The sequence below is a fragment of the Nyctereutes procyonoides genome, unplaced genomic scaffold (assembly GCF_905146905.1).
Source record: "Nyctereutes procyonoides isolate TBG_1078 unplaced genomic scaffold, NYPRO_anot_genome, whole genome shotgun sequence".
In the NCBI taxonomy this organism is placed as follows: Eukaryota; Metazoa; Chordata; class Mammalia; order Carnivora; family Canidae; genus Nyctereutes; species Nyctereutes procyonoides.
This window is the reverse complement of record NW_026575082.1, coordinates 336,793-361,913: the sequence shown is the minus strand read 5'-3', so window position 1 is coordinate 361,913 and position 25,121 is coordinate 336,793. Positions and strand designations below refer to the sequence as shown.

The 25,121-nt window shown below is 54.1% G+C and overlaps 1 protein-coding gene across 5 annotated transcripts in view; it reads right to left on the bottom strand.

The window, feature by feature from the left end:
• Window positions 1–608: 608 nt before the first annotated feature.
• LOC129514628 (solute carrier family 66 member 2) overlaps window positions 609–25,121 on the bottom strand; it is a 41,724-nt gene continuing 17,211 nt past the window's right edge. For 4 of the 5 annotated variants that reach the window (XM_055333359.1, XM_055333360.1, XM_055333361.1 and 1 more), the window contains 2 exons: window positions 11,540–11,756; window positions 609–2,290 (listed from right to left, as the gene is read on the bottom strand). In XM_055333359.1, the coding sequence (XP_055189334.1) occupies window positions 2,083–2,290; window positions 11,540–11,756 (425 nt within the window). In that variant the 3' untranslated portion in view covers window positions 609–2,082. The remainder of the gene's footprint in view (window positions 2,291–11,539; window positions 11,757–25,121) is intronic. The other variant, XM_055333363.1, reaches the window with a different exon arrangement.

Here is a 25,121-nt window from a genome sequence, read left to right as displayed (position 1 = left end):
CATTTCACTGCTGGAACTTTTACTGCATGAACATAATTAAAAGTTAATTTTAATTCACACATCAGAAAGAAAGTAAAAACCCACACAAGGCAGGACAAGGCCCATGCGGGAGATGCGCACCACCTGAGGGCCATGCGGCATCACTGGCTGGACCGGCCCTGGGGCCAGTGCTGGGGGAGGGTGGAGACGCAGCCAAAAACTTAAAATATGACTTTGGTGTTTCTTCACCGTGTCTTTTTCATATTGTTGATATGTCACCCCCACATGTAAACTGTCTCCATGAAAAAAAAGCTGCTCAGTACAGACCATGCCGTCGCTACTTGCAACACAGATGCGTTGGCTCCCCTCTTCCTCAACGGGCCACATGGCCTTTCTCTGAACAACACACTTCTCAGCCTCCAGGGGCACTTGGTGCTTGATCTGCGTCACCAGCAGGAGGCCCCACCTCCCAGGGGCTGGTCTGACCAGGACGGCAGCCCGGGCCTCTTTGGGGCAGCGTTGACCCCAAGGAGGGGCGCCTGCTGTTCCCTGGGGGCCCCAAGTGAAGGGAGGCCAGGACACAAGGCCCCCTGACCAGGGCCCTGTCCCTACCCATTCACAAGGCCACATTGGATCCATGAGGGCTTTATTGTGTTCAAACCACAGTGCTGACACAGTCTCCCCAGCCAGGTGTGCACGGTCACAGCTGTGGCCCCTTCGTGTGTAGGAGACAAACGTGCTCAGAGCCTCTGATAGCCCAGGTCACAGCGAGGAACCTCACGCGGACACTCAAGAGTCCACAGGAAAACTCAGGAGCAGCACACAGCTTTGAGGGCAGACACCACTGAGCTTTGGCACCGCCTGTGCTAACATGCCGGAGTTGCCCCTCTGCCCGACAGAAGGGAGGCCACATGGAAGCATCTAGAACACACAGATGTGGGCGGCCTGGGAGCTTGCCTGGGGCCATTGGGCACAGCTGAGATGCTCATGTAGAACTGGAGGGGAGGGGGATGCAGGGCGACCGAAGATGCCCGCCCAGCCCCCACCCTGGACGGTCACCCAGGCCCGAGAGCTCGGCACGTGGGGACACCCGCCCCACAGTCCCCTCTCCTGACCTGCAGGCCCCTGCCTGCCCTGGAAGACGCGTGTGGAAGGCCCTATGCTGCAGGTGCGAGCAACTCCCAGGATGTAGGGGGGACAGCCCACACATGTGGCCCTCCCTGGGGCAGGGGTGCATCATCTGCCCAGGCCTGACCCCAGGCCCCCGGCTTTCCTGGGAGCACACGTGGACCACCTCCCCCTGCACCCCCAGGACTCGTGGGCAACTCCGGGCTCTGGTGCCAACCCCCTGAGCATGGACACAGGTTGCCCCTGCTACATGTGGCGTCTGCACCAGCATCTTCAGGATGCCCTGCACAGCCCTGGATCCACTGCCACCTGGGGCCACATCCTGAGTCCCATGAGGCAGCTGCACTGAAGGCAGCTCTGATGAGGCCAAGTCCGGCCAGAGGAGCAAGAGCACCTGTAACGGGCGTCCTTGCGACATCCTTTCCACAAGGAGCAGGTGCATATAAAGCCCCAGCCACCCTCTGCAGGCCCCGGCCACCATCACCTTCAGTTACACGCTGGCACCAGGGCACCCACCATCTGGGCCATTCAGAGGGCAGGACCATGTTCTCTGTGCCGCCTTCCTTGCTCCCCAACCCCACCCCTGGTGAGGGTCGCCCAGGCTGCAGGCCCCAGGGACCCCGCCCGTCAATCCCCAGACCCCGGCAGGCTGGGACCCAGTGGAGGATTCCCGGCGCCCTCTGTCCAGCAGCGGCCCGAGGTCGGCCTCTTCCTGGGTCCATGTGCATGTCCCAAGTTCCAGACAGGCGTGTTTTGGGAGGAAGGAGGACACACTTGCTTGTCCATCACCTGGGAAGCGGCTGCAGCCCTGCCATGGGGTATGAAGCCCACTCCACTCGTCCTTAGGGTGAGCGAGCACAGACGTCGGCACCAGGCCCCCAGCAGCCCACCCGGACCCACAGAGGCCAATCGGGATCCCAGCAGCCGGGCTGGCGCCCCTGCGAGAGACACACATCCTCATCTTCCCCAGATGCCTCAGAGGGCCTTGGCACTGGCTGGGTGTGCCACATGGGGGGCCGGCTTCTGGGGGCGGTGGGCGAAGGCATAGGCCTGCCCCAGGATGGCCAGGTCCACCAGCACCTGCAGCAGGCCGCACACGGAGAACTGGAGGGGTGCGCCATTCAGCAAGAAGTAGGCCGTCTTGAAGGTGTCACCGCTAGTCCACATGAGCACCATCTTGATACTGTGGGGACACAAGCCAAGGGTGAGGGGTGCTCAGGACACAGAACAGGGGCTCAGGACCCCGCACCCTTCCCATCCACCCCGAGGCCACCGCATGCACAGTCACGGGGACCAAGGCCCCTCAGCTGACATGGTGGCAGGGGCCATATGCCCTCGGAAGCACCCACCCCTCAGGAGACTCCCCGTGGCCCCCAATGGGCGGGGGATGACCACCCCGACAAGGTGTTCCATGGGGCCCAGCAGGCAGGGGCAGCAGCCACAGCCCGCAGATGCTGGCAAGCAGCACTTGGCCACAGGGACGGGCAGGCCGTGTGCAACCCTTCTCCCCCAAGCCTTCCCGCCCTGGGGTCCCCAGGCTGCACCCACGGGGAGTGGAGAAAACCAGGGAAGCCACTGCCCTTGGGAATCCCTGCTGGCTGGACCCCCTCACTCACAAGATCACAGGAGGGTGATTACATCTCTGGTCACAATGCCAACCGCCCCCCCCCAACATCCCAGATTCACCACGGGGACAGGGACCCTCTGTGAGTAAGGAGAGGACCACCGTGACCCATGCACACACATCTGGGCACGCAGGCCCCAGCACCCCGGCTGCCACCCAGGGGGCCTGAGCCCCACTGTCTAGTCACAGCAGACCCACGTCCACTGGTCACATAGGTGACTGACCAGCACTCAGCGGGAAGGAGGGGATGGAGCCCCCAACACAGAGGATGCACACTGACTGCAAACACCTGGGTGGAGGCAGCAGGGTGAGGGCGGGGCCGACACCCACAGCCCTGGGGATCCTCACAGCGGCCGCCCCGGGCTGGGTTCTTGTTCCTAGGACCGAGGACCAGAGTGAGGAGCCTGCCTCCTGTACCCCCGCCCAAGGCCCTGGCTCAAACACTGTTCTGCGTGCCCTCCACCCACTGGGAGTCAAACTGGCCGTGCGGAACCCAGACAGGAGGCGGGGAGCTAAAACCTAAGGCCTGGGCAGCTGTGCGCCGCCAGTCTGCGAGCAGGACGTCATGTCCAGAAAAGCCCACTGGTGCACCGTATCCAGGCTGTGATTCTGGCTCACAGCATTTCAAAACTTTTGGTTTTTGTTTTGTTTTTTAAAGATTTTATTTATTTATTCATGAGAGACACAGAAAGAGGGGCAGAGACACAGGCAGAGGGAGAAGCAGGCTCCATGCAGGGAACCCGATGTGGGACTCAATCCCGCGCCAAACTGCTGGGCCACCTGGGCCGCCCTCAAGACCTTTGTTTTGAGTTAGTGGGTAATTGCACATTTTAGAAATCCAGATTTATTATCCAAAACAGATCCTGCTTTCCTGGCTGTGTTCAATGTGTGACATTGGTGCTCAGCAGGTTATGACGGGATACGTGTTTGGGATTTGCTGAACTTGTCCAATCTGTAAGTTTATTGAACATCAAATTTGGAAAGTTTTCGATGTTTCTTTGGCTATTTTTGTCTACTCTCCACCCCTTCTCTCCTCCAGACTCAGATGACATCAATGTGAGATTTTGGGTACTTTCTCTACTTTTCTCTGTTGTTGAGAATGTATGATTTTCATAAACGCATCTTCCCCTGCCTCCTGCATCCCACCCAAGTACATTTCTGTTGGGCTTTACTGTATTTTTTTTTATTGAAAATGCTCAAGTGGTGTTCTTAGCGCCATCTCTGAGGAGATGCCCAGCTTCCATTCACTTCCAGAGCCCTTGCTCGTCTCTGGGTTCCTCGCGGCTGCCGCAGAGTCTGCTGGTTGCCTTCTCAAGAGCTGTGCAGGTTTCCTGGTTCTCATTCGAGTAATTTTGGTTTGTATCCTGGACACTGTGCATGTTATAGAACAAGGCCCCGCCGAGAACTTCCGTCCTAATGACAATGGACGCAGTCCTGTTCAAGCTGCACCTGAGCTCAGCTCTGCTTCCGGGGCCCGTGCCATGTGGGCAGTGCACGGCAGGTTCCCCCCCCCCCCCCACGGCCAGTCCTCCACACCCAGGGGCCAGTCAGGGCCCCACCCATGATATTCCAGGGCCCCTTCCCAGGTATGTCCTACCCCCACCTCCCTGAGCTGCCTCGGGGACACTCTCCTCCATGGCCTGTGGCTAGAGAACCAAGAGCTCCCGTGTTGCAGCCCCACCATGCGTGCCCCATGGTCAACAGGCCTCAGGTCCACATGGTGGGTGGGCACACGGAGAGGTTAAAGGCATGGGCTCCCTTGGCTCTCAGGGGAGGGGGACCTGCCCTCGCAGAGGGTGCCTGCCGGCCACCTGGGACCACCAGGACGGGGCCCTGATGTAAAAGATCGGCCACAACGTCAACACCCAACACCAACCTCACCCCCCCTCCCGCATTCAGAGCCGCGGGGGCTCCCTTGGGTGCTCGTCTTCCCACCGGGCACAGGCCTGAGGCTGGCAGGGAAGGGAGAGCATGACAACCTGTATCAGCCACACACATAGGGGGCTCTGGTTCCCTGCCCCCAACATGCCCCCTGACCGCCCCTGACCTGGCCCCGATATGCCACCGACCTGCACTGACCTGCCCCTGACTTCCCACGACCTGCCCCCCAACCTCCCCCAACATGCCACCAATCTGCCCCCGACCTCCCCCGACCTGCCCCCAACCTGCCCCCCGACCTCCCCGACCTGCCCACCTGGCCCTGTCCCTAACCTGCCCCCAACCTGCCCCTGACCTGCCCCCCAGGCTTGTGCCCAGGCCTCCACTTGTACTCGAGGGCAGAGATGGGCTTCTGCTGCTGGCCTCATGAAAAGACCTGAGATCAGTGGTCGGGGTCTGTGTTCCCCAGTGGCCCCCTTTCCCCAATGGGTCCCCACCAACATCTGACCTGGTCAACCCTGGACAAGGATCTGTCACCCGAGGTAATAAAGAGCCCTCCCATTCCCAAGGCTGTGCCTCTGCCCCTATTGTCCTTGTGAGGACTTCAGGGGCCACAGGAGGGCCGAGCCTGCAGGTGACTCTGCGCCATCAGGACCTCAGGGCTGGATGGCAGGAGAGGAGCGCAGGGAGCAGCAGGTGGTGCCCTTGGAGCTGCAGGGCAGGGGCTCTGGCTACTGCACAATTGAGCTATTGGGGGGAGTGGGGGGAAGGCAACGGACATAGCAGAACCAGGGGCCCCGTGAGGACGGCCATGTCAGGCAGGGGTCAGGGTTAGGTCTGCGCCCCCAGGAGGCCACAGGCACCGGGCACGAGGGGCTGAGATGCCCGCCTTGCCTGCACCGTGGAGGCCCCACTCAGACCCCGCAGAACCAGCACGCCCAGGACAAGCTCCAAGAGCAGTCAGGCGTCTGCAAATGGCCACAAAGACAAGAAAGCAGTGACTCAGACATGAGTCTGCTTCCATTTTACAGAATTAAGAGCTCAAGGTACAGTCTCCCCCGGAGATGCATAAATGGTGGCAGGAGGCGAAACAACTCCCTCAAAACATATAAAACCTAACAAGTCACAGCGACCCAGGTGGCAGGTGATGCAACCGCGGGGGAGCAGCCTGAGTGGGAGGGACACCAGCCATGTCCCCCTCCTCACACCAGACCCAGGGACAGGCTGCTGGTCCCGGGCAAAGCTCCCGGCCCCCTGACCTTGCGGGAAGCTGGCCAGGCTGTTTACGGTGGCTCCACGCGGCCGGGACGTCCCAGAGGCAGGTGGCACACTTCCCATGGGGCAGGCAGGCCAGTCCCAGGACCCCCCACCCGGGCCTGCCGGAGCCCCTCTGGGCTCTAAATGCACAGCTGCTCTCTTTACCCGCCCCCCCCCCCCACTGGGGATGGGAGGCCACCCACAGTGGGGAGAGCTCCTCCTGATGTGAGGAACATTCTGGGCTGTAGACACCTCACCCAGCCTTGGCCGTCGGGCTAGCTTCTGCTCAGGGTCTGGAACGTGACAGCCCCACCTAGGTAGGGGCTCAAGCAGTCCCTGCCTGGTCCCCTGCGGGAAACAAACACCCCAAGAAGGACCGTCCTTGTGCAGAAACCCGGGCCCAGGGGTACAAGCTCTCGGTCACCCCCTGACCCCAAGGTGCCCACCCCTGTGCTTCCTGGGACTGCCCTGAGCCCTGAACTCCCATCACCCAAACCACACGAGGGATGAACCCCAGAAGTGGGGCTACAACTGGTACACACCGGGATGTCCTCCAGCCCCCGCCTCCTTGGACGCAGCAGGCTCAACCTGCCAGAGTTCCATAGATGCCAGAAGCCTGGACTGTCACCTCCCAGGCCCCAGGTTGTGTCCTTCCTGCTCTGGCTGGATTCCTCTCCCCTCCTGACTCCAGCAGGGCCCCTGCACCCGGATCCCCTGCCCCCTCCACTATCTTAACCCAGGCTCCCATTACTTCACTATTGGCTCATTCTTCCTCCCAAACCATTCCAAAAATCCCTCTCAGCCCATCCTGCTCTGTTTGGAGTCAAGTCCAAAAGCCAATTGGTGCTCAAGAGACAATGGCCAAGCTCCCAGCCTGCCCAGCCTCTTCCAGCGCCCACCAGCTCAGGCTGGCCAACTCCCACGGCCTCCCCAGTGCCCCTCTCTGCTCCCTCCAGCCTCAACCCAGACCTCCCTCCCCCTTCCACCCATCAAAAGCACTCCAAAATTCAAAATCTACGCAAAACACAACCCAAAGGAGTAGGTTTTTGTGATCTTGGGTTAGTCAGTGGTTCCTTGGGTAAGACAGAGCATAAGCAATACACCCACACACAAATACACTGGACTTGGGCAAATTTAAAATTTTTTGTGCTGAGAAGGGTAATATCAGGAAAGTGAAAAGACAACCCACAGGATGGGAGAGAAAAACTGGAAATCATACACCTGATAAGGTTCTAGCCGCCAGTGCATATAAAGAACTCTACAAATCAATAATAGAAAAATAAACAACCAAATTTAAAACTGGGCAGAGGACTGAGCACACATTTCCCCAGAGAAGGTACACAGATGGCCAACAAGCACATGGGAAGATGCTCAACATCATTAGTATCAGGGAAATGTCACCAAACTCAGCAAGATCCGCATGACACCCACTAGGGCGGCTGCAATCAACAGGCCATGGAGGACAGTGAGGACGGGCAAGGGTTAGAACCCTCACACCCACTGTGGACCCAGCAAGGCAGCTTGAGTAGGGAGACACAAGCTGCCATCTGACCCGGCAAGCACCCCACTCGCATGTTCCAGGAGAAATGAAAGCACAGGTCCACGCGGACACTTGCATGTGAATGCCCACAGCGGCGGCATCCCTAACACCCAGGCGTCTATTGGCTGAAAAACACACAATACAGGTCTCAGCAACAGGCACTGCGGCGCCTACACAGAGGAGCCCGGGAACACCGCTGGGTGAAAGGAGACACGAGAGACATCTTACAACATGACTCTGGTTATGCGAAGCACCCTTGGAGATCGCAGGGAAGGGGCTGCCAAGGGCGGGAGGCCGGGAGCAAAGGAAGAGGGATCACCAGCAGGTTCGAGGTTTCCTTTCCGGGTCATGGAAATGTTGTAACGTTAGACGGTGTGGTGGTCGCACAGCTCCATGGATCGTCGAAAACCCATCCAGTGGTGCGCAGAAGCAGTAACGGTGCCTCTGGGGAGCTTCGCACCCGCTCCAGGTGCTGCCCTGCCACCCGCCTGAAGCCTCCGCCGAGCTCACCTGAAGGACCAAATACAGGTTTCGGACAGACTGTGACGCTGCAACTCCTGCATCGCAGTTTGCGGATCCACTGGTCCCTCTCTCAATGGACACTCGGGTTCTTTTGTTGTCAGCTGCCGTGAGATACGCAGCCGTGAGCACGGGTACACAGTCATCTCAGGCCCTGCTTCCAACACCCCAGGCAGACGCTCAGGACTAGACCTGCCAGGTCACATGGTGACTCCGTTTTTTATTTCTAAGGTGGCTTGGTACTCTCCTCCACAGTGGCTGCATGGCCCAGCCTTACCGCCGCCGTGCACGGGCTCCCGCCCTCACCACCCTTGCCGACACCGGCTGCTCTTCTGTCTGAGGGCAGCCTCCTACCTGTCCTACCGGGGCCAGGTGGGGCCTCGGCAAGTCTCCTCTGCATTTCCCTGATTAGTGGGACCAAGCGTCTTATGCTTATTGACCACATGCATGTCTGCCTTGGAAAAAAAGAGTTTTCCAGTCTTTTGCTCATTTTTAATTGGGTTGTTTCTTTGTTATCAACTTTTAGCAGCTCTTTCTATATTCTCAATATTAATCCCTTATTGGATAGATGATTTGCATATATTTTCTCCCATTCTGTAGGTTGCCTTTTTAATCTTTGGATAGTCTTTTGATGCATCAAACCTTTTGATTTCATAAAATCCAATGTCTCTTTTGTTTGTTTGTTTCTTCCCATGCCTTTGGTGTCACATCCAAGAAATCACTGCCGAATCTAGCATTGTGATGCTTTTACTTTTTGTTCTAGGAATTTTATTGTTTTAGGTCTTACATTTAGGTTTTTGATCCATTTTGAGTTAATTTTTATCTAGGATGCCAGGTAAGGGTCTAACTCCACTCTTTCACATGTGAATGTCCCATTGCCCCAGCTCCATTTGTGGAGAAGACTGTCCTTTCTCCACTGGATGGTCTTAATGCCCTTGTGGAAAATCATTTTACCCTATGTGTAAGGGTCACTCCTGGGCTCTCTGCTCTATTCCATGTCTTTATGCCAATGACACACTGTCTTGATTACTATACCTTTGCAGTTATCCTTGAAATCTGAAAGTCTGAGTCCTCTAGTTTTACTCTTTTTTGAGATTGTTTTAACTATTTGGGGTCCCTTAATATTCCACATGAATTTTAGGACTAGTTTTTCTATTTCTGCAAAAGAAATCACTGGGATTTTTTTTTTAAGATTTTATTTATTTATTCATGAGAGATACAGAGAGAGAGGCAGAGACACAGGTAGAGGGAGAAGCAGGATCCCTGCAAGAAACCTGATGTAGGACTTGATCCCAGGACCCCAGAATCACACCCAGACCTGAAGATAGACACTCAACCACTGAGACAACCACTGAGTCCTTCACTGGGATTTTGAAAAGGATTCCATTAAAGCTGGGATTGCGGGATCCCTGGGTGGTGCAGCGGTTTAGCCCCTGCCTTTGGCCCAGGGCGCGATCCTGGAGACCCGGGATTGAATCCCACATCGGGCTCTCTGCATGGAGCCTGCTTCTCCCTCTGCCTGTGTCTCTGCCTCTTTCCCTCTCTCTGTGTGACTGTCATAAATAAATTTTTTTTAAAAAAAAATCTGGGATTGCTTTGGGTAGTACTGACATTTTAGCAATACCAAGTCTTCCTGATGTGAACACAGGATGTTTTCCCATTTACTCAGGTCTTCCATTCCTCTCAGCAGGGTTTTGTAGTTTTCGTCGTGCAAGTCTTTTAACCTCCTTGGTTAATTTCAAGTATTTATACTTCTCATGTAACCATAAATGGAATTGTTTTTGTAATTTCTTGAGTGCCCTGCAACCTGCCCTTGGTGGCGCTGGGGGATTAAGCTGTTGTGTCATTTCCTATATTAAGAAGCTTGAATCTTGAGGCACGTGGATGGCTCAGTCAGTTGAGCGTCCAACTTTTGATTTCAGCTCAGGTCTGATCTTAGGTTATGAGATCGAGACCCGTGTAAGGCTCCGTGCTCAGTGGGGAGTCTGCTTGAGATTTTCTCTCCCTCTGCCCTTCCCTACACCACTTGCACATACTGGCTCTCTCTCTAAAGTAAATAAATCTTAAAGAAAAAGCAGCAGCAGCAGCTTGAATCTCTGCCTTCTAGAGACATCTGTGGACTCGGCTTCGTGTCTGTGGATCAGAGCCTCCAGCCATAGTCACTGTCAGCCTCTGCTCTGGCCTGCCTCTGACCCTTGGATAGTCCTTTTCCATCACGAAAGTTTGGCCTTGAAAAACTGAGACAATGTTATATTCAATCACCAGGGTATCCCCTAAATGGCAGATACAGTAAGAGATGCCTACAGGATCCAACCAGCAATAGGAGACAGCTCAGGTGCAGCCACACACACGGATGGGCTTGGAAGCAGCAGTACAGGAGCAACGTGAGCCCACTGAAGCCACTGTGGCCACAAGTCAGTGGTCAGCCTGAGTGAGTTTGCAGGCGCCAAGGGTCCCTGGGGAGAGGACACCATGCCCCAGCTACTGGACAGGCCTCCCACAGCACATTCAGATCCGCAGGAGCACACTAGTCATCTTCTTTACACTTCACCTGAATAGATACCCATCCAACGAGAACCGGGTAGGGAAGGGACTGTAGCCACATCACAGGAGGGGCAGCCAATGGGCCTGAGGGGGACAAGCACAGAGAAGACGCTCCAGGGAGGTGGGATCACAATGCTCCTCCACACCTGGGCCCACCTGGGAGGGGCTGAGGGTCTGCATGGATGTCAGGGAAAGGGGCATGAAACATTCAGGTACAGGACGCCCGGGGGCTCAGCAGTTGAGCGTCTGCCTTCAGCTCAGGGTCCTAGGGTCCTGGGGTCCTGGGATCGAGTCCTGTACCGGGATCCCCATAAGGAGCCTACTTCTCTCTCTGCCTATGTCTCTGCCTCTCTCTGTGTCTCTCATGAATAAATAAGTAAAATCTCTAACATACCCCCTGCACAGGTATACTGACACCTGAGGAGGGAGCTCCCCATCACAGGAAGCAAGCAAGTGCTAGAAGAACACCTGGCAGGAAGGACAAAGATTCTGAACAGGCCAATCCAAAGGTCCCTGTAATTCTGGTGGACACCCTGTTCCAGTGCATGGGTGACTCTCATGGGGTCGGGACAGGACAGTGGAAAGCTCCCCCCAGTGCCCCCAAGGTCTGTTCCACACTGGCCTCCCATTACTTGGAGCGCATGTGAAGACGTGAATGGCAACAGCACACATAGCTATCACCAAGAGTGCCCCTCATGACACACATCCCCCGCCTCTGGAAGCCAGGGCACCTCTGCACACCCCCTGACTATGGGCAGAGCTCTCCCCTCACATCCCCTCTCCTGTGCTCGGCACATCCTTCCCACTATGATGCTTCAGGTTCAACCTAAAAGAGAGGCTCTCAGACCCAGTACCGTGAGCTTCCCCTCACCTGTCCCATGCTAACATATCTGCCCAGGCAGCAAGACGCCAAAGGACCCATGCGCTCCAACCCAAGCTGTTCTTTACTTGGCAGCTGTACAAACAGGACTTAAGATATAGCAGCCAGGTTTGTACACATTTGACTCTGACCAATCATGTGGGCACATCGGTACCAAGAGGTGCAGTGAGATCGACACTTACGAGCCTACCTCATTCCCTCAGTGGACTGGTGGCGGTAGTTGCGGTAGAGCTGAGGGACACCTAGCATGGCTTCGGTCAGCACAGCCAGGAAGCCCAGGGTCTCCACAAAAAGGGCTGAATCGATGGACAGGTATGTGACGTAGCCTGCCACGCCCGTGAAGGCCAGGACACATTGCACATAGTCCCCGAAGCTGCTCCAGTGCCAGAAGTGGTGAGGGTCAAAGTCTAGGGCAAGAGGAAGAGAGATATGTGAACTAGGCACACAGATCAAGGTCATCATGAGGAGAGAGGATATGAACTGAGGTCAAGGTTATCAAGGGTACAGTGTCAGCTGAGTGAGGGGGTCAGGTCAGCGTGAGGGGAGGAGGTGAACTGAGTGAGGGAGTCAAGGTCACCGTGAGGACAATATGGGCTGTGGGGCTCTTGACCAAGGCGCTTGTGAGGGAGCCTCGATACAGATATTAATTCAATGTAAAGATGGTAAAACCCATAAGTCTGCTACTGCAGTCAGTGGTACCAGAGCTGCTGAATCTCCCTCCTGGGTAGAGCCCTCGCCCTTCCCCTCCACAGCTGCATGAGTCAACCATGCACCTCCGTTTCTTCTTCTTCTTCTTTTTTTTTTTTTAAGATTTTATTTATTTATCCATAGACACAGAGAGAGAGAGGCAGAGACAGGCAGAGGGAGAAGCAGGCTCCACGCAGGAAGCCCGATGTGGGACTCGATCCTAGGTCTCCAGGATCACACCCTGGGCTGCAGGCGGCGCCAAACCGCTGCGCCACCGGGGCTGCCGGTTTCTTCTGATGTAAGAGAGTAGCAGTATGACCTGCCTCCTATGGCTGTTCTAATAGTTCCGTGAGTTAATCTCATGACCCCAGTCCAGTGCCAAGCCTGTAATAAGGGCCCGATGAAGGTACGTACTCATCATTGCTACCCACTTCACTGATAGAATGTTATCATTTGCTGGACACACGTGTCCTGCAGACCGAAATCATAAGTGCTCGCAAATGAGCAAACTACATCAAGTTCCTGGGCTCAGGCAGATAAACATGGGAGTCCTGGGGACAGAAGCAGCTACAGGAAAGGTCAGGAAAATGGGGTAAATACAGAGAGAACATGAGGGGGCATGGTGCACCCCAAGACCAGCCTGGTCCTGACACCGGGAGGGCCTGGAGCCGAGGCACCGTGGGGGCTGCAGGCATAAGCGAGGGCATTGGACGGCAGGGCGGGCCAACTGGGGCCGGGAAGTACCCCGAGGGGAAGAGCCAACCTGCACACATATGCCTGTCCTCCCACCCAGACCCTCCCTCCCAGCCCCACCCCCTCACTCCACAGGAGAGCACTATCCTAAGTCTGAGCTGGAAACGGGGTGCAGACAGATGGCCAGAGGAGGACGAACATGGCTGGCAGGAGGGATGTCATACCAGACTGAGGGTCCATTCCTAGAGCAGGGCTGGGTATGAGCCAGCTGTGCTGCAACACGGGGGTGGCCTGAGTGTGTGGGGAGCCTGGAACACAGGCTGGGGACAAACGAGGGGTCCCCTATGGAGAATAGGAAACCATGAAGGATGCAGCAAGGGGACGAATCTCAGACCCGGCTGAAATCCCTGCCTTTGTGCCTGTGGAGTGGAGAGAACACAGTCAGAGGTGAGAACCTGGGCCAGGACTGGGATGACTGGGGGACATGCGAGTATGGATAGGGTCCCAGGGGCTTTAGGAAGCTGGTCTGAGTTCAAGGTGTCAGAAGCCTTTCTACTTTAGGTTCTCAAGGAGCAAGTCAATTAACAGATGACTAACAGAAAATCCTTATCAAAAGTTTCTAAGACTGAGGCTAGACCCTTAACTCAGCATACATAAAAATTAATTCAAAATGGATCAAAGACCTAAACATGAGAGAGAAAACTCTTAGAAGAAAATATAGAGGGAAAGCTTTGAGACATTGCATTTATCGATGGTTTCTTAGATGTGACAACAAAAGCACAGACAACAAAAGAAAAAATAAATTGGACAATATCAAAAATGTAAACTTCTGTGTTTCTAAGGGGAAAAAGGTCTTTGACATTATTGGTTTTAGCAACAATTTTTTGGATACAACACCAAAAGTGCAAGCAACAAAAGCAAAAATAAATGAGTGGAAGTACATCAAATTGAAAGGCATCCGCAAAGCCAAAGAAACAACAGGCCAAACTAAAGGAGACCAACACAATGGGAAAAATATTTGTAAACTGTCACCCTTACCAAGGGTTTATATCCAAATACATACAAAACTCATACAACTCAAAGGAAAAAAAAAAGCCAATCCAATTAACAAATGGTCATAGGACTAGATTAGACATTCCTCCAAAGATGACATCCTGATGGCCAACAGACACATAAGATGCTCTAGCTCACTCATCATCAAGGAGATACAGGTCAAAACCACAACAAGGTCCCATGTCACACCCGTCAGAATGGCTAAAATAAAAAAGACAAGAAACAGCAACTGCTGACGAGGCCATGGAGAAAGGGGTGTCCTCATGCCCTGTGGTGGGAGTGCAAGCTGCTGCTGCCACCCTGGAAAACAGCATGGGGGGTCCTCAAAGAGTTAAAAATGGAGCTGCCCTATGATCCAGCCATTCCACTTCTGGAATACAGCTAAAGGAAATGCGATCATTATTCTGAAGAGCCACCAGCGCCCCCCACTCCCTGCAGCACTACTCACAACAGACCTGGGAACAGCCTAAGCAACCATCAGGAGATGAACGGATACGAAGGTGTGCTAGACACACACACACACACACACACACACACACACACACAACAGATTATCCTTCAGCCATTAGAAAAAGGGGGAAAAGGGATATCTTGCCTTTTGTGACAACACAGATGGATCTTGAGGACATTATGCGAAGTAAAACCAGTCAGAGAAAGACAAGCACTGCATGTTCTCACTGTTGTGTGGAACCCAGAAAGCCAAGCTGACAGAAACAGAGAGTAGAATGGTGACTGCCAGCATGCGGAGGGGGGAAAAGGGGGGATGCAGTCAGAGGGCACAAATTCCGAGCCTGTGAGGACAAGTTCTGGGATCTAATGCACAGAATGGTGACCGTAGTTAACGATGTCATAGCGTACACAGGAAAGTGGCTGGGGTGCCTGGCTGGCTCAGCTGGTGGAGCCTGCGACTCTTGATCTAGCCCTACACATCAGGTATACAGTTTACTTTTATTTTTTTAAGATTTTATTTATTTATGATAGACACACAGAGAGAGAGGCAGAGACACAGGCAGAGGGAGAAGCAGGCATCATACAAAGAGCCTGACGTGGGATTTGATCCAGGATCTCCAGGATCACACCCTGGGCTGCAGGCGGCGCTAAACCGCTGCGCCACGGGGGCTGCCCTACAGTTTACTTTTAAAAAGAGGGGAAAAGGGACGCCTGGATGTCTCAGCGGTTGAGCCTTTGGCCCAGGGCGTGATCCCCGGGGTCCTGGGATCGAGTCCCACATCGGGCTTCCTGCAGGGAGCCTACTTCTCCCTCTGCTTGTGACTCTCCCTCTCTCTCTGTGTCTCTCATGAATAAATCAATCTTAAAAAAATTAAATTTAGGGGATCCCTGGGTGGCGCAGCGGTTTGGCGCCTGCCTTTGGCCCAGGGCGCGATCCTGGAGACCCGGGATCGAATCCCATATCGGGCTCCCGGTGCATGGAGCCTGCTTCTCCCTCTGCCTGTGTCTCTTCCTCTCTCTCTCTCTCTGTGACTATCATAAATAAATAAATTTAAAAAAAAATTTTTTTTAAATAAAAAAAAATAATTAAAAAAATTTTAAATTTAAATTTAAAAAGGGAGGAAAAAAGAAAGGTGTTAAGAGGATAGATCTTAAAGGTTATCTCCACCAAAAAAGAGTCATTATGTGAGGGGGTGAAACTGTTCATTGATCTTACTGTGGTACTTATTCCACAATATTTAAGTGTATTAAATCATCACATTGTACATCTTAAACTTAAAAAGGTTATACGTCAATAATATCTCTATAAAGCTGAGAAATCTTTAAAAAAACCTTTGTGTTTCCAAGGACACAATCAACAAGGTGAAAGGCAATGTGAATGGGAAAAAGTATTTGCAAGTCAAAGGGCCTCATATATGTGCGTGTAGGGCTGAAGTCCCTGGGTTTTGGGGTGAGAGGAAGGCAAAAAAACTGTGGAAAGAAAAAGGACCAAAATCTTCCCAAATGTTATGGAAACTCTAAGTCCTACATCTAAGAAGTACAACAGATCCCAAGCACAAGAAACACACAGAACAGCGTTCCACATGCTAGCAACAAGCAATCAGAAATTGAATTCTAAAACCATCAGCACACAGCCCACCAAAGGGTAGGAAGGCTTAGGAACAAACCTGACGACGTGCAAGCCCAGCGGAAGCCAAGGAAGCGGCGCTGAGAGAAACCTAGGTGAGATGCGAGCACAAAGAACGGCTTACAGACTGTGAATGAGGACGCGAAGCGGCAGGAACCCACATGCGCAGGACGCTCAGAACGGGGGCGGTTCCGTGGGGAGTTGTGCACACATACCATGGGTCCAGCCAGCCCACCCCTGGGTGTGCACCCGGAGAAACAAGCAGACGGTCACGTATGGATCAGAGCAGCGTCAGCGGTAACTGCCCAGCCTGGGAACGACCCACAGGCCTGCCGGCCAGTGGAGAGACACACACAATGCAACACCACGGAGCTCAGCCACGAAGGGACTGCTCGGTCACACTCCAACTGTCCGCCCACCCAATGGCCAGGCTGCAGTGTCTCAGCCCCTCCTGCGTGCCTGGCTCCATAGCTCATCAGGCCCAGCTCCCGGAGGAGGGACCCGAGGTCAGAGAGCCTCCTCCAGGCCCCCCCTACCGCCGCCTCCGGAAGTCAAGTGAGACCCCCCCCCCCCGGGGCATGCCCCCAACATCTCCTTAGTGTGACCAGGTGATGGCCATCACTGGGGGGGTGGGGCAGAGAGCAGCCATGAGCAGTCCCAGGACCTGGGGGATCCCCAGCACCTGACCGCCCCCCACACCCCGCCAAGCTCCACGCAGGGAAGACACACATTCCAGGTCCACCTCCTAAGTCACTAGTGCCAAGAAAAACTGAAATGACACTAAATTTTAATAATCTACAGAATACACATCATCTAGAATTCCTGGGATAGCTGAAGAAGCCACTTTCCTCCTGAACACGTATGTGATGCACAATAAAAGGACAACTCAATTAAGAAACGGGCAAGGGGCCTGAATAGCCACTTTTCTAGAGAAGATGTTCGGATGTCCAAGAAGCACAGGAAGAAATGCTCCCATCACCCATCGTCGGGGAAACGCAGGTCACAGCCACACGGAGATGCCTTCACAGCTGTGATGACGGCAGTAAAGACAGTAAGAGGCCTCGGGGGCCTTCAGCTCAGGGTGTGATTCCATGGTCCTGGGATTGAGTCCCACCTCAAGTCCCATATCGGGCTCCCTGCATGGAACCTACTTCTCCCTCTGCCTATGTCTCTCTCTCTCTGTCTCTCATGAATAAATAAATAAAATCTTAAAAAAAAAAAAAAAAGAAAGAAAGGCAGAGACCACCCAGATGTCCATGATGGACGAGTGGATAAGCAAAATGTGGTAGATTCACATCCGGAAATACCACCTGGCCTTGGGGAGGATCAAGCGATGGCACCCATGGTGGCGTGGACTGATCTGGAAAACATTTTGCTAGTGGAAGAAGCCAGTGAGCAGAGACCACATCCTGGATTCATCCCATACAGGAAACATCCAGAACAGGCAAATCACACAGAAATGCCTAAGTGGTTTCCCAGGGTAGGGGTAAGGGAGCCATGGGGGCTTATATAGGGTTTCTCTTGGGGTGATGGAAATGTGCTTTAAGTAGACATTTTTTTGACATAAATAACCTCTACACTCAATGTGGGCCTTGAACTCACAAACCCAAGAGTCACAGGCTCTTCTAAGCCAGCCAGGTGCCCAAGAAACACTCTATAATTAGTGGTGATGATCACACAGCATTGCGAATGTACTAAAACCACTGAATTGTATACTTTAAGGTGATTAAAATGGTGAATCTGATGCGAATTTTATCTCAAAAAAGTTTTCAAGGGTAAATTTTACGGTACGTGAATTACATCCCAAAAAGCTAATTTTATTTATTTTTTCCAAAAAGCTAATTTTAAGACATAATACAGTAAAATAGTCTCTATGTATGTGATGTGTTATGTAAAGAGGTAGAGAAATACCCAGTCTAGTAAGTACATTTTCCAATCCTAAAGTTAAAAATACTTCTCTTAAACTTCAAGTGTGAGGTGCTGTCATTTGCATCCTGAGCAATTTAAAGTAAACCCAGCAACACATCCAACCACCACCTTGTGGGATGCACCACGGTCACTTGAGTGGCAGGGAGAGAGAAGCGGGACTCCTATAAAGCGGAATGTCCGTGAGGGTAATACCGGATAAATACAGAAATGAGATTTGCAGAGTTTAGATGCTTAATGAAAAGTATAGGTTCCTGATCTGTTCACACAGAACCAAACCTCTATACTTGAGAGGTTTCTACATCAGAGGTCGTCTCATTAATAATTTTTGAAAGAAGCTAAGAGAGGAGAGGCCCAGGGGAGGGCAGCCCCCAGGCAGCACCTGCCCCACCCCTAGGGCAAGTCCCCAGCAGGTGCAGGTACAGGTGATGTGTCAGGAGGGGGTCTCCAGAACTGGGATAGAAAGGGGCGGTGCCCCAGGTTACCCACCATGTGGACCGAACTGCATCCCCTCAACAGTTTCACGACCCACACACCAAACCCAGACGCAACATGCTGTCCAGACAAGACCCGGAGATAAGGCATTGAGCCCTGAACAATGCTCCCAGGACTGGGGGCCAACCGGTCCCTCTCGGCCACCATCAGCTCTTCCCCTCGTGACTGCCTCTCAGAACTGATCTGCCTCCCTGGCCATTCCCTGGTCCCTGTGTGGGGAGGGGCCACGGGGCCGCAGGGGCTCCAGGAGGCTGGTGAGGGTGACATCACACCGACCTGTGCACCCCCAGAGGCCCCGCTCAGGAGCCAGGAGCAGCGGGGCCCTTGGGCTTCATGGACACCCAGAGCCTCGCAGACCCCGCGGACCCCCCCAACAAGACACACCTGCATGCCCAGTGTCAGACCAGTAGGCAGTGCAGCCGCGCCCCCACCGGGCAAATAGGTGCTCCAGCACAGGCCACCTCCCCCTCCCCACCCAGGAGCCCCTCCCACAGGCCCACTCAGGCCTGAGCCCCTACAGCACATGTCCCCACTCCTCTGCACTCCCCCTGCCCCAACCCTCTCTGTGCTCCAGACCCCCTGCCCCCAACTCCCTCCCTGCCCCCCCCTCATCTTTCCTCCAGGCCCCACCCCCCTCCCCCAGCCCATCCGTCCTGTCTCTCCCCCATACCCCCATCTGTTCATCTGTCCCCCATCTTCCCCCAGCCCTCCATCTGCCCCCCATCTCTCCCCCAGGCCCCCCTCCCTCTCTCCCTCAGCCTGCCCCCTCTCCCCCAGCTCGTCTATCCCCCAGCCCTACCCCATCTCTCCACAGGACCCCCTCCATCTCTCTGCCAGCGCCTCCATCTGCCCCCCATCTTTCCCCCAGCCCATCTATCCCGTCTCTCCCCCAGCTCCCCCATCTGCCCCCCATTGTCTCTCCCTCAACCCCCCTCTCTGAGGCAGGAGGTTGGGTGGAGACGGCTCCCCAGGGACTGACTCTTAACTACCATCCATCAAATGTGATGTGAGAAGGCACAGAAGCTATTTTTTGCAGCTGAAGACTCTGGAATGAGACCTGTTATGTCTGTCTTCTGGGGGCCCCGCCGAGCTCTAGGGTCACCTAACATGGAAGCATGGTGACCACACTGGCCCGAGGTCACCACAGGAACCTGCCCTGTAAGGTAGCCACACCTCCAGAGGCCAACCAGGAGGAGGAAGGAAACTCCAGGCTCTGTGCCCCCCCCCCCCACTGACCCCCAAACCCACCCAGTTTTCCTGGTGTTTGGGGGGAAATCCTGGTGTTTTCTGCCACCTTCCTCAGCCTTCCTCACAGGGCAGCCCTGTTCCACCTGCGCACTCTCCAGCTGTCCCAGGGTCACACAGCCGGGCTCCCCAAGCCGTCCCTCGCCCCATCCACTGGGGTCACCGCTCCTCCCAGGGAGAGGGGGCCCTGCACACACCAGGTGTCCCTGGGGATCGCTGCTGACTGCCTTCATTCTGGAGGATGAAGAGGCCACACAGCAGGGCATCCTGATGCCCTCGGGGTGCCCAGGACGGCCCCATCGAAAGGGCTCAGCCCTATTGGTGACCTGGGCTTGGCATCTGGAGCCAATGTCCCCCGGGGCCAGGAAGCAGATGAGCACACACCCGGCCCCTCTCCACAGTCAGCACCCAACCCCAATACTGGGGGAAACCAAGGCAGAGCCCCCTGCTGCGGCGATGCATGGGATGGAGCCCAGACCCTCTTGTGATGCTGCCTCCAGGGGCCCAGGGACAAGAGGTGGCACCACCACCCCGGCTGCATGACCCTGAGACGGGCTTGGCTTTGCTCACCCCACCCCTGCGCAGCCTCCCCTGAAACTCCGGCTTCCTGCCCACCACCTGTCTCAGAGGAGACGACAGGCCCTCGGCAAGCAGGTGGCACTCTGGCCACAGTCCAGGGGATTGTCTGGGCAGGAGGAGATGCAGGACCCTCCTGGGACCACCCTGGGCAGAGGGAGACTGCAGGGGCACCCCACCCCTGGGCAGGGGTCCCTGCCAGCCTCCCCGCGGCCCAGGCATTGAGAGTGGACCTGGACGCCTGGGTACCATCACACGGTCCTGCTGACTTGGTCTCACTTCCCATCTGGAGAGCTGGGGAAGCCCAGCGTCTACGAGGGGGCCTGGGTACCTGTCCTTATACCCTCGGGCCTCGTGGGGTCACAGAGGGCCTGGCCGGGCAGGGAGTGAGGCTGAGTGCAGCCCCCACCATTGTGGGGGGACAGCAGCACCCCGGCCCTGCAGCCCGACCCCTGGAGGGGCAAGTGGTGGTCGCCCCTGAAAAGGCCCCGTGCCTCTTGCTCTGTGCTCCACCCCAGCGGGTGGGGGTGATATCCTGACTGGCTCGTCCTTGTCGGGCGACGCTGCAGACGCCACTGCAGGCCCCGCTGCAGGCCCCGCTGCAGACGCCCCTGCAGACCCTGCTGCAGACCCCGCTAGAGATGGAACACATGTAACCCGAGCACAACCCCAGCAGGTTTCTGCTCCCACAGGTCACACAAAGCCTCCCCCACCCCCCCGCTCCCCGGTGGTCTAGGCCTAGGCCCTGAGAGGTGGGGGACGGAGGGCGGGCCGTGCTCCCTCCCCAGTGGCTACAGTGACAGCCAGGAGCTGCTGGAGAAAGCATGTGAACAGCCCCATTCAAAGGCCCCACATGCTCCTGGGAGCCCACAGTGGGGGCTTCTGTCACGCAGAAGCTGCGGATCCCAGACCAGCCCCTGGGGCCCCAGGACAAAGGTCTGGAACTGACCCCTGGGAACACAGAACCAGAACGGCTCCCAGCTAATGGCTTGGGGGGCCTCTGACAGACCCCTTCCTGTGCTGCTGAGCAAACAGGTGAGGTGGGGGCAGGTGCCTCTGATCGGGACACCAACGAGCAATGGAGGCTCAGATCCTGCTTTCCAGAGGCAACACCAGAGACTTGAGTGTCACCAAGCACCAAGTCAGCAACTTATTCTCCCAGCTCAAGAAAACATGCCTGCACTCCCACCGCAACCTTGCAGTCTTCCAAAAATTATTTACGTGTTTATTTTTTTTATTTTTTATTTTTTTTATTTACGTGTTTAAAAATCAATTCTCCGTGAAAACAAAACCACTCTTACTCCTTCCTTCAAAACCCTGGATCAAACTAAACTGTGGCTCTCATCACAGTGCTTGTCTGGCAGCTCCCACCCCCCAGGCATGTCTGCTCTTGTCTGTGACTCCCCAAGTGGCGCAGTCTGGGGACACAGCCCTGATCTCTGACCCCGCATCCTTGGGTGCACACCCCAACATGGAAGGGGGGAAGCCAGGCCCCCCAGGTGAGCACGGGGAGCCTCAGGGCCACCTGAGAAAGCCCAGGGCAGCCGGCCCTCTGGGGTGGGGTATGGCCACTCCAGCTTGAACTCCCCCCAACAGGGACACAGCAGGTCAGCAGACAGCAAGGCAACCTGGCTCTAGGACTGACACCCTGCCCAAGTGTTCACCTGCACCACCACCCCTGACAGCAGGCCAGCAGGCCGCAGCTGCAAAGGAGAGGTCCGGGGACCTGAAAGCCCCACTCCACCCGGGGAACTGAGCACAGCTAACCAGCAAGCAGGAACACCAGGCCGGGTTCAAAAATGCTGCCCTAGAGGGATCCCACTGTGACCCGGGCCGACCCCCAGCAGAGGTGACATTCCTAAACTGCAGGAGCCTTTTCCTTTCATCCTACAGGATTTCTGGGCAGTTTTTTACTAACAATTTCCGCTGGGTGGGCCACCCGACACTGGACAAGAGGTCCCCAGTTGAGGCCCCGAGTTCCCGTGCCACTGACACACAAACAGGCTGCTTGCTCTGGCCCACAAAACCTCACCCAAGTCCCTGAGCAGCTTCCGTGCTGCCTCACAACACAAGCACCCCGGCTGCACTGAGCAGAAAGTACCAGAAGGGCCTGACCCAGATGGGCTGGGATACACAGCTCTTCCCTAAGTCAAAACAGCAACTTCACTTCACAGTTAAAGTTTTAAGGCTACTTCTAAACACTTAGTGGAGAACGTGACCTTCACTGAGGCAAACACAGCACCATATCCGCCCCTGAACACAAAACCTACTGAGGACAGGCAAGGCCCCAAGTCCATCCTTTGGTGCAGCTATAAATAAAGACAAATGCTACTTGCCCTCCCAGCCTGGAACTTCCTGCTACTCTGGCCACCAGGGATCCTGTCAGTGAAACTGCAAGCAGGAGTGGACGGCAATCCCGGGGTGATGTCTCCCAGCGAAACAACAAAACTGTTGTGTCTTCTAAAAATCAACCATGTAGGGCAGCCCTGGTGGCTCAGGGGTTTAGCGCCGCCTTTAGCTCAGGGCGTGATCCTGGAGACCCTGGATCGAGTCCCACATCAGGCTCCCTGCATGGAGCCTGCTTCTCTCTCTGCCTCTCTCTCTGTATGTCTCTCATGAATAAATAAATAAAATCTTTTTTTTTCTGTATTTACTTCAAGTTTTATTTTATTTTTTATTTTTTGTTTTTTTAATAATAAATTTATTTTTTATTGGTGTTCAAGTTGCCAACATACAGAATAACTCCCAGTGCTCATCCCATCAAGTGCCCCCCTCAGTGCCCGTCACCCATTCACCCCCACCCCCCGCCCTCCTCCCCTTCCACCACCCCTAGTTCGTTTCCCAGAGTTAGGAGTCTTTATGTTCTGTCTCCCTTTCTGATATTTCCTACCCAAATAAATAAAATCTTTAAAAAAAAACCAACCATGTAAAATCACTGTAAAGTGTCCTCGGGCCACACAGCAATGGAGAAACTCTACTCTAGAAAAGACTGAGCTGTGGCCTGGTAGGGCTGTGGTCTCTCCCCAGGAGCAGCAGGTGCCCAGCACTTCTCATCCCTCAGCTCAGCTCCTAGTCTATTCGAGGCAAGAAGGGCACAGAAGTCAGGGCTCCCCGGCCCCTTCCAGCGCCATTCATAGGACACAGGCTCAACCCCTGCAGCGAGCAGAGAATACTGTCCTACCCTAGTTTGTCCACACTGGGAAGAGCAAACCAAGGAGACCTGGGGTTACAATCCCCTCAGTGCATGCATTCCAAGGAGGGGCTCAGAGGCTCTGCCTCAGGAGTGGGGCACATAGAACTAGCTCTCCCGACAGGGACTAACTTTGGTTAGAACAGAGCACAAGCAAGTTCAAGCTTAAGGCACCGACAAGAACAGTGGGGGACTCGGTAGTGGAGCAGGTAAGAGGAAGCCAGGGGCTCCGTGAGAGCAAGTGAGACAGCACACCTGCTGTTTATCAGGTGAAAGCAACCAAGGAGAGGCCTCCTGGGGACACAGCAGTGGTCAAAGACCATCCTCAAGATCCCCTTGCCTGGCTTCAACTGATCAGACCTGAAAGTGCACACCACAGGGCGTTACCAAAACCAATGGAGCAAACTACCAGCCCTTTGTGGAGGCTAACAGGTCAGTGATTCCAACGGAAGGAGGCCACCCAGGAGCCTGATGGGACCCAGGAGAGTCAAAGACCTAGCTGGTACCACGGCCGGGCTGGGAGAGGAGAGGTTTGGAGTTGGCACAGGTCTAGGCAACTCACTAAACAATAAGCAAGCGTCCCTCCACAAAGGGGTGGGGGCCCAGGATCTAGAGTTCCCACAATATTTTACAACACACAGTTTCAACAAAATATTTGAGAATTGCAAAGAAATGGGAAAGTAGCCCATACACAGAAGGAAAATAAAAGGAAACAAAATGACTTTTGAAGGGACACAGCCACTGGACTTAGCAGAAATGACTGCAAAACAGTTATAAACATGTTCAAAGAACTAAAGGAAATCATAAAGTAAAGGAGGGCATAACGACAATGTCTCGTCAGATAGAAAATCAATAGAAAGAGAAGGTACCAAATGAAAATTCAGAAATGGAAAAGTAAACAAATACTAGAATTAAAATAAACACAGTAGAGAATAGAAAAACAACAAAGAAAATCAACAAAACCAAAAATTGGTTCTTTTGGGGGAAAGAAAACCAATAAAATTGACAAACCTTTAGCTAGAACAACCAGGAGAAAAAAGAAAGAGGAAAGGACTGACGCTACTCCAGTCAGGGATGAACAAGGAACCACTACACAGGAAACAAAAATAAGACGAAAAGTATTCATCAGCAAATGAGGGTAAATGGACAAATTCCAAGAAACTGTGAAGAATAACTCAGGAAGAAATAGAAAATCTGAATAGACTTATAAGAAGAGACTGACCTGGAAATTTTAATACTTTCCACAAAGGAAAGTCCAGGCCTAGAGAGCTTCACTGGCTCATTCTACCAAACAAAGAATCAATAAACGTGCAAAAGACGTACACAGGCCCTCGAGATCCAGCCACAATCAGTGAATAGGGAAAACACGGTACGGCGACCACCATGCTCGCAGAGACTAGAACGTCATTATTCCAACCACTATGAGGAAATTATAACTACATGGTAAGACAGACGTGCCAATCATCACTACAATAGTGACATTACAATATATGAACGTATCGGCATGCTGTACACCTTAAATTTCCACAATGTTATATATCAAATATATTTCAATTAAAAAACAAACCCTCCTAGAAGGAAATGTAGGGAGCAATAAGCTCCTTGACACTGGTCTCATGTTGAGTGTTTGGATCTAATGCGAAAAGCAAAGGAAACAAAAGCAAAAGTAAAGAACTGGGATTGCATCAAACTGAAAGCTGCCACACAACAGAGAAAACCATCAAAGCACATAAGGGGACACCACCTCCACCTGCCAGAGGGACTCTTCTCAAAAACACAAGAAACTGCAGGTGCTGGCGAGGATGTGGTAGAAAGGGAGCCCTGTGTGCT